Genomic DNA, 9529 nt, shown 5'->3' with positions numbered 1-9529 from the left:
TCCTCCTATGCATGCTAGTGTGTGTGTGTGTGTGTGTGTGTGTGCGTGCGTGTGTGCGTGCGTGCGTGCGTGCGTGCGTGCGTGCGTGCGTGTGTGTTAGCAATGCCTTGAGCTATATAACCGCATTTAACTGCTAATGTATCCGTCGCTGCGCGAAACCACGTGCCGACCGAGGGAGGGCACTCATTAATGACATTACGAGTGTGAATTGATCAGAGAATCAGCCATCCGTATCGATTTCAGGATGAGCGTGTTCCCCAACGGCTCGCTGTACTTTGAGCGAGTGAAGGGCGGCGACGCGGGTATCTACAAGTGCGTTGGACTGAGTGCGGACAGCGCTGCGGGAGAGCAGACGTACCAGGCTGAAATCAAGATCGCTAGTATGTGTGTCGCGGTGTTTGGTTATCGACAATGTGACTTAATTGTGTGCACAGTGGTCTGCGTCCTTACTGGAAGTCAGCGTTAGTAGTACTTAGTGAATTCGAGGAGAAAATCTTTAGTGGAAAAATGAAAACGAATGAATGAGTCAAAATGAAAACTTGGAATGAAAATTGAAGTTGGGAGGAAGAAATGTCCTAGATGCGCTGCTGCTCTACTTTTATTTACCATTGTGTTGTACACTTTGATCGGGTTTTGTGGATTTAGAATTAAATTCAAATAACAGAATTATTATCATTTAAATTAGTTGATTTAGATTTATTATTGAAAAGTTTCAAATATTTACATTGATATTAGTTATATTTACATTTATTTACATTTATTTTACATTTATTTACATTTATATTAGAACATAATGGCCATGATGATCAGACATAGCGATATTAGAAACCTTCTCTTGTTTTGTTTCAATCCATTGTAAATATGTTGATAATTAAAGCTTCCACTAAACCTTCCTTCCTTTCAGCGATCCACGATCTAACAGGAGGTTCGTTTGAACCTGCTGTAGAGGACAACCGAGTGACCATCGTTCCACTGAACAACAACTTTGAGATGACCTGTGTTAACCCTGGCGGTTACCCTTACCCGTCGCTGAGGTGCGTTCAATGTTCAGTGATTCTTGGGGAAAAATAGACGACACTTAACAAATCTGAACTAAAGAAATCTTTCCCCTTCTCAAACCATTAAAATCACCCCATTGCCCTTGCTTTTATTTGATCAAATTTTGAAAAAAACAACAACCAAGAATGTGAGTTTTAATGGAGAGATTTAGCAAATCGAATCTGTGTGTGTAAAAGAAAGTGTTGATGATGATGAAAACGATTGAATGCTAATTTTCATAGTTAGTGTCTTTATAGTTAAATTTTTATACATTTAATTTTTCAAGTCTTAACCATTTTTAAACGCAGTTAATAGGCCGCCTATGATCATTAACTTAATTAATAAAAAAATCGGCACACTACCAGAAATACATGAGCTACGACCTCGACAAAATACGTTCAGCAGTATGACGCAGGACTCTGTGTCTGTGCAAACGGCTGAACGCGTGATTGTGTTGCGCAGGTGGGACGACCCGTCCGGCAACGCGATCGGCGCGACGTCACGCGTGCGCGTTGAGGAGGACGGTAGCCGCCTGGTGGTGGACGTCGTCAGACAGTCGGACTCGGGAAACTACAGCTGCGTGGTCAGCAACATGGCCGGCGTCAAGCGCAACAACATCAAGCTGGTCGTGTCGGGTACGCACGCGTGCGCGAGGCTGGCGGGGGCGGGCTGGGGGACACAGACACCAATACAAGCAAATACTGATACATGCAGACACCAACACATGCGCACACACACACAGACACTGATGTATGCGAATACTGATACATGCAGACACCAACACATGCTTACACACACAGACACTGATGCATGCAAATACTGATGCAGACACCAACACATGCTTACACACACAGACACTGATGCATGCAAATACTGATACGTGCAGACACCAACACGTGCAGACATACACACAGACACCGATGCATGCAAATAGTTTTACACACAGACATCAACACGCATACACACACAGACACTGATGCATGCAAATAGTTTTACACACAGACATCAACACGCGCGCACACACACGCAGACACCGATGCATGTGAATACTGATACACGCAGACATTGTTATGCATGTAGACACACCGTATATATACTGCACGCACGCACGCATGCACAAATATATGTACGTGCACATGTACATATACATAGACCTATAAACATGTACATGTACATATACATATGTCTATACACATGTACATGTACATACTATACATATACAGGGTGAAAAATTAAAGCGAGTCCGGAGTCAAATACTCCCTGATTTTCTGTCGGACTCCCTGATTTGACATATGCAGGAGTCCGTGTGACTCCCTGAAAATTCTGCTATACTAACTAGTTCGTTCTAGAGCACGGCCTTGCGGAATTGCCATATTTTTTCAGCAAATGGCCAAAGACAATTTGGCAGACGTGCAACTGCATGAATCTTCAAAATAAGCACTTCATTAAGCACAAATTGAACTTCAGACTGCGGACTCCCTCATTTTGAGGGCAGGGAGTCCGTTTGACTCCCTTGTTCAAAAGTTCATTTCTACCCCTGCATATATCTAGACACATGTACATTTTACATATACATATACCTATAAACATGTACATATACTATACATATGTGCTATGGTACATGTTTACAGCAGTGTAGCACGGTGGGTAAAAAAAATTGGCATTGGTATACCTGGTATTGAAATGGTAACTCTCCCCGAAATCTCCATACATCTTCAACAAAACCATCTGCTCGTGAATCTTAGACATCTAAATATAATAAAAAAATTTAAAATGTATTATAATAATGAACTAAAATAAAAACAATATTATAATATTAGTAATATAAAAACAACCATGTCGTCTTACAGTTGAGCCAAAGATCACGCGGCATCCCGAGTCCATGATGGTAGAGGAGAGTAAGACTGCGTTGTTTCACTGTGACTACACGGGTAGTCCTGCTCCCTACACCACGATCACGTGGACGAGGAACGGCAGCGAGATTGAGCTGGTGAGACGCTTCTACGTCCCTTCCACGTGCGATCGCATTCGTAGTGACTCCTCGGTTTGCCACGACGATGTCTAACGGGTCATCGAAGGTTTTCTGGCGACTATCCGAACTTCTGTTCGATTGTGATATGACGAGGGTTGCACTTAGGGGTGCTAGGGAGTCCTTAGAGCTGGAACAGTATTAGTCATTGCCTGCTATTTGTTTGTTATAACAAGTGTAGTATTTCGGTCGCAATGTTAATCCTAGTGTTTGAAATAGCAACCCCCGTCCCCCAGTTTGGGATGGGTAACTTTTCTGCAGGACTGGGTGATTATTATTAATTTTACTGTAGGTTATGTAGTAGAAATCAAAATTTTCGAAATCGGGACTGGCTTGGGTTTCAGACTTATTTCCAAGACACCTGATACCACATTATATATAATAAAACAATATATAATAATATATGTATATATATATAAAACAAATATTAAGAAACATAAAGTGGTAATGAAATGAGGGGGAGCGGCTTAACTCTGCGTCGCTCCATCGCTCGATCTGGGTAATGACACTTGTTTTTCTACTACGTTTCAGCGGCACGCCGGCAGGTGGCGCTTCCTCGACGACGGCGGGCTGGAGGTGAGCGATGTTCGGCTGAAAGACGCTGGCCGCTACGCGTGCGAGGTCGCTACCCGCGGCTTCCCCGCCGTGCGATCGCGCGCCGCCACACTCGACGTCAAAGGTAGTGTAGAGCGGACGCGGTCGCCGACGGTTACGACGACGCGACGTGAGTAAACACCCTCCCTCCGTGCGCCGCAGTGGTCAATCCGCCAGAGGGAGCTTTCCTCATTTATTTTTGCATTCGTATTGTTTTCGTTGTGGTTTTTTTTCCATTGTCTTATTTCTGTTTCTTGTGCGTATGTCCTCTTGTATGTCCTCGTTTCCCCGTTGTTGTGGCGACGGGTGTGGTAGAAATGATTGACAGGTGTGGTGTTGCTGGGTGACTTGTGGTAGTGAGTCTGTGTTGGTACGTCTCGTCCGTGTTGTTGTTGTGGCGGTGGTTGTGGTAGGGAGTGCTAGTGACGACACACTCAACTCTGTTAACAAACACACTTGTCACGCTGTGACTAATCTTACGTATCTACCTCGCGTTTCCACGTAACTTGCCACGTCTTGTGTTTCTGTCTCGTTTTGTTCACGTTGGATGTGAGTGTCTCTTCTAGTGTATTAAAACTTGCTATCCCTAAAAATTATTTTCATCGTTGACATCGTTGTTCACCGTCCGTTTGTTTTTTGTTGCACAGTGACCATGCTGTTTTGTGTGTATAATTTCACCTCGGGATTGACTGTGGCACAAGGGTGTTTGCACACGCACATAGATAGCTCCGTGTATTTTAACACGATATTTAATTAAATTATTTAATTAATTAATCAGGAAAAGGATATTTTATTATCTAATTGAGAAATATTCTATTCATTCTTGATTACATAGAAGATGCAAAGGATAATAATAATAAAATATTGTTATTTTGTATTGATCAGTTTCATTTCATTGTTCTATATTTATGACCTTATATTATTTTGGTATCGATATCATGTCATTATATTGTTTTTCTCGACTGGCTTTGAGCCGACTCATCGTATTATATGCTCATCAATTAATATTAACTTTTTTTATTATATATTTATTTTATCTTATTTATTTTCAATATGTTGTTCTTTATTTATTTCATTTTTTTGGCCAAATTACCACAATGACTATTTTCCATTCCTATATTCCATGAATGCTATTGTTTCTTTTTTCACGCAGCAACTCTCACAAGTTATTATCACTGTCATCATCATCATCATCATCATCATCACCATCATCATCATCATCATCATCATCATCTTCATCATCATCATCATCATCATCATCATCATCATCATCATCATCATCATCATCATCATCATCGTTATTATTATTATTATTATTATTATATTCGTTTTCATTATATTGTTCTTCATTGATGTCGTTTCATCATTCTCTTATACCTCTCAATCGAGAGTATTATATTCGTATTATATGCCGCTACGTGATTGGTTGCGCAGAGACGCTCAAGTTCACGCCGGAACCCGTAAACAAGAGGCTAGAGCTCGGCGGCGACGGCAAGCTGTGGTGCAAGGCTTCGGGCGTCGTCCCTCCCAAGATCACATGGGTGAAGGTGTCGGATGGTGGGCGCGCACAGGTGACATGGCCGGACCACATCACCGACAGCAACGGAACGCTGATAGTCAAGTAGGTGCAGCCGGGGGCACGCCGGTATCCTAAAGTTAGTGTTAACATTAGTCTTGACATCAACTTTTTTTAGTAGAGTGTCGACAGAGAGTTCAGAGTTTTCTCGTACGCAAGTGTGTAGAGGGTGTGGTCTGTGGGAAATGGTTAATGTCAAGATTAATACCAAGAGTAATTTTGTTTCTGATAATGTGGCGCAGAAACATCCTAATCGCCACGGTGACAGAAAGTTTGTCGGTGTAGAGTCTGTAGACATCATAGTGTGGTATTTAGCTGACGTCCTCTGCTTCATGCATAATGTGCGTAACAGTAATGACGCAAATAATGCAACACTACTAATGGAGAGCGTCGTTTTTCCCAGACATCGTTCTTTCCTCTCCTTTCTCGTCCCACGATGCACTCCGCTCTCTACGGCCGCGACAGGATGTTAGTCTGAAAGTACTATCAGTGAGTGAACTACGGGACAGAAACTACTCTCTTCTCCCGTATCTTGACTTTCTCTTTTCTGTTTTTCCGGACCTCTCGGTTGTGCGTCCGGCGCTCTCTATTCGTGCTAATCTAAGTGTTTGTGACCTGTGTTCTGTGTCCGGCAGGGGTGTGAAGGCTTCGGACGCCGGTCAGTACACGTGCGTGGCGACGAGCGCTCAGCAGGGAGTCATCAACAAGACGATCACTGTTGACGTCATAGGTATCGTCTCTAATAAAATGTCTTGGTTCTTAGAAACGATAAGGATGTAAAGATGCGTAAAAAAATCCGAATTAGAACGCTTTTGGTGACTGTGGCGCTTTTGTGAATATCTGCGCTAAAGGCATTGCTGCACGGTTTGACTGAAACGTTGCCACGCACATTCTGACGTGTCGTTGTCGTGGTTTGCCACGTGCGTTCTATTAAGAGATTTTAATGTTAATGGCGTCGCACGTCAGAAGCACGCGCCCACGAGCGCGAGCCATTAATATTTTGCATAAATTACCACGCTAATAATAAGACGTGACATCACCTCGTTCATCCGTCGATGAAGGATTTCCCATTGTGGCGCGATGTTCTGTGAGCGCGGTTTCTCACTCCACTCACTCTCTCTAGTAGTTTCACACCACCGTAAGTTGTCCCCACGTGTCCTGACGCGTCATCGTCATTGTCGTTGATCGTGCAGTAAGCAGCAGCAGCAGCAGCAGTAGTAGTAGCAGTTGTAACAACAGCATCACACTATCGACCAGCATTAAAAAAAACATCGAGTCATTCAGGCATATTTCATCAACTCTCTGCCACCGACATCTGCTCGGCGTTGATTGAAGTGAAGGGATGCTACTGCTATCCGCGCTATATTGTAAGAAAACACGACCATGACGAGACGCTAATGACAGTTTCCGGCACGTTTTGTATTTTGAATCCTGGAAGCCGTTGCACGCATGTGTGCACAACAGAGGTAGCGGTGTGTGGGGGGGATGACGCAGACATCACCCAGTGATGGCCGATTGCTTGTGCTCCAATAAAGCTTAGACATTCGTTAGCTTTTCCGTCTGCCGTGCGCGAGAGCGAGTCGTATAAGAACTCGCGGAACTCGCGCGAGCGTGGAACTAAGCCACGCGAATCTCGTCGGTCGTGCAAATTAAGCGCCGCATTATAAATTTCTTTATAAAATTTCTTCGGTTTTCTTTCGTAACTCGTTCATCCCGAGCTCTGCTGTTTAGTGGCCATTTGTGGCTAAATAACCACTGTGCTCGGGAGGTGGCGTGGGGGGGTGGGGTAATGAAAACATGCTTTGTTCTCTCATCAATATTCAGCTAGAACCTGTTGCCCCTGCTGTTAGTTCAGAAAATCCGCATGTTGAAATTGCTGTGGCAAAAATCGATATTACTCTCAAAATTAATGAGAAAAATATGATACTAATTAATCTCTATGAATAAACCTAAACTTGTTATAGATACTATTTAAACAACGCATAATTAAACACACGTAAATAATTTTATATTAACTAAATGGCTTCACATTAAACGTTGACGTTATTCTGCGTGACCGCTCACCACCAGGTGGTGCCACCTTCTCCCATCATAGACTAACCCCCGTCTCTCTCGCTTGTTCTCTTGCAGGGATTCAGCATGACACCGAGGTACGTCTACGCAGCCCCGCGACTAGCGACGCCATCGTAGAGGGCGCCGACGTCGTGCTGCGCTGCAACGCCAGGGGGCGCCCCGAGCCGGAGTACGAGTGGTACAAGAACAGCATCCGGCTGTTTGAGTCGGACCGCGTCGCGATCGATGGACGCTTGCTGACGCTGCGCGGCGTCGCGTCACGCGACAACGGCATCTACCATTGCAGCGCCTCGAACCGCGCCGGCAGCGTCGACAGCATCACTAACTTCCCACTGACGCTGCCCGGTGAGTAGTAGCAGTAATGGTGGTAGTAGTAGCAGCAGCAGTAGTAGTAGTAGCAGTAGCAGTAGCAGAAGCAGCAGCAGCGGCGGCGGCGGCAGTAGTAGTAGTAGTAGTAGTAGCAGTAGTAGTAGTATTAGTAGTAGTAGTAGTAGTAGTATTAGGAGTAGCAACAGCAGCAGCGGCGGTGGCAGCAGCAGTAGTAGCAACAACAGTAAAAGTAGCAGTAGCAGTAGCAGTAGCAGTAGCAGTAGCAGTAGCAGTAGCAGTAGCAGTAGCAGTAGCAGTAGCAGTAGCAGTAGCAGTAGTAGCAGCAGCAGCCACATCAGTAGCAGCAACAGTAGCAGTAGCAGTAGTAGGAGCAGTAGCAGTAGCAACAACAACAACAACAACAACAACAACAACAACAACAACAACAACAACAACAACAGCTGCAGCAGCAGCAGCAGCAGCAGCAGCAAGCAGCAGCAGCAGTGATGTTGTCAGTTGGAGTAGTAATAGTAACAGTAATGGCTAGTGATAATGTTAGTAGTAGTTGTGACCGACCCTTCACATCTGTCTACAAATTCTGATGTGGGCTTTACTTGCTTTTATGACCATCTCTGTCTCTGTGGTGAAGCCACGCATTAGAGACCCGCTACCAAACGCAGCAGCACCGCAGCGGCTCAGCGTACATGGTTTCTGTTTGATGGGGAAGCTCACTAAAGTGACGCTAATTGAATAAACTTGAATCGAATCGCAAACAGGGACCTCTTCGCAGCCTCTCTGCTCTCATGTTTCGCAATTTAAGCCACGGTGGCACTATGGCTCATGCGCTGCCGCAGCGATAACAGCCTCTTTGCCGGAGCGACGACGGGAACATTGGGGGCGCCGCAGTAACTTGGTGTTATTGTCATTGCAGGTCGCGGGTCTGCGGAGATCGTCGTTCTGCCAACAGATGTGACGGTGAAGAAGGGGCAGTCTACACGTCTAGACTGCCTCTACCGCAACGCGATCGTCACAGAGTGGTACATGCAGGACGAAGGACCGCTGAAGAATCACTCACGGTACTAGAGGCCTGCCTTCTACCTTCTCCAGTCTCCTCCCTGCCCTCCACCTTCTTTCCCTCACCCCCTCCTCTTTTCCCTCCCTTTTCTTTCTGGTCCCTTCCCTCTTCCTCTGCCTCTCCCGTTCCTCTCCCTTTCCCGTCAGCTTTTTCTGCTCTCCATCCTCCTGCCTCTCCCTTCCCTCTCCATTCTTTTGCCTCTCCTTCCCTCTCCATTCTTCTACCTCTCCCGTTCCTATCTTTTTTCCCTTTTGCTCCCTTCCCTCTTCCTTCTCCTGTCTCTCCCATCCTGCTTCTTTCCCTCTCCGTTTTCCTTCTTCTCCCTTCCTTCTCCCTTCTCCTGACTCTCCCATCCTGCTCCCTTTCCCTTCTGCTTCCTTCCACCTCTTTTTCCCTTCTGCTGCCGATAACGTCGTTGCTTGGTTGATTGACACCGTGTGATGGTGTAGGGTCCAAAGCACAGCGATCTAGAAAGGTGTGCTTTACTGCGCTATAGCCTAATGCCCACGAGCGATTGTCCTGTCAGCTTATCCCATAAAGCCCGGCGCACACGTGAGTAATTTTACTCAAGTAAAATGATGCATGCGTCAAAATACTCACGTGTGCGCCGGATTTTCGTTGAGTTTTCTGACGCATGCATCAAGAAACTCAATATCAAACATGTTGGATGATTTTTGCCTTATGCGTCAAAATACTCACGTGTGCGCCGGATTTTCGTTCAGTTTTCTGACGCATGCATCAAGAAACTCAATATCAAACATGTTTTTTGACTCATGCGTCAAAATAATCACGTGTGCGCCGGATTTTCGTTCAGTTTTCTGACGCATGCATCAAG

General features: G+C 45.2%; 1 protein-coding gene across 1 annotated transcript in view; it reads left to right on the top strand.

Annotated features, from left to right (window-relative positions):
• The window catches only part of LOC106809363 (inactive tyrosine-protein kinase 7-like), a 64069-nt gene that overhangs the window by 46932 nt on the left and 7608 nt on the right, over positions 1–9529 (top strand). Inside the window, exons 4-10 of the mRNA XM_014812428.1 lie at positions 244–380; positions 905–1034; positions 1501–1673; positions 2889–3028; positions 3599–3791; positions 5096–5282; positions 5873–5967. Coding sequence (XP_014667914.1) covers positions 244–380; positions 905–1034; positions 1501–1673; positions 2889–3028; positions 3599–3791; positions 5096–5282; positions 5873–5967 — 1055 coding nt within the window. The remainder of the gene's footprint in view (positions 1–243; positions 381–904; positions 1035–1500; positions 1674–2888; positions 3029–3598; positions 3792–5095; positions 5283–5872; positions 5968–9529) is intronic.

This window comes from Priapulus caudatus, unplaced genomic scaffold (genome assembly GCF_000485595.1).
Source record: "Priapulus caudatus unplaced genomic scaffold, Priapulus_caudatus-5.0.1 Scaffold349, whole genome shotgun sequence".
In the NCBI taxonomy this organism is placed as follows: domain Eukaryota; kingdom Metazoa; phylum Priapulida; class Priapulimorpha; order Priapulimorphida; family Priapulidae; genus Priapulus; species Priapulus caudatus.
This window is presented reverse-complemented; position numbering and strand designations above follow the sequence as displayed.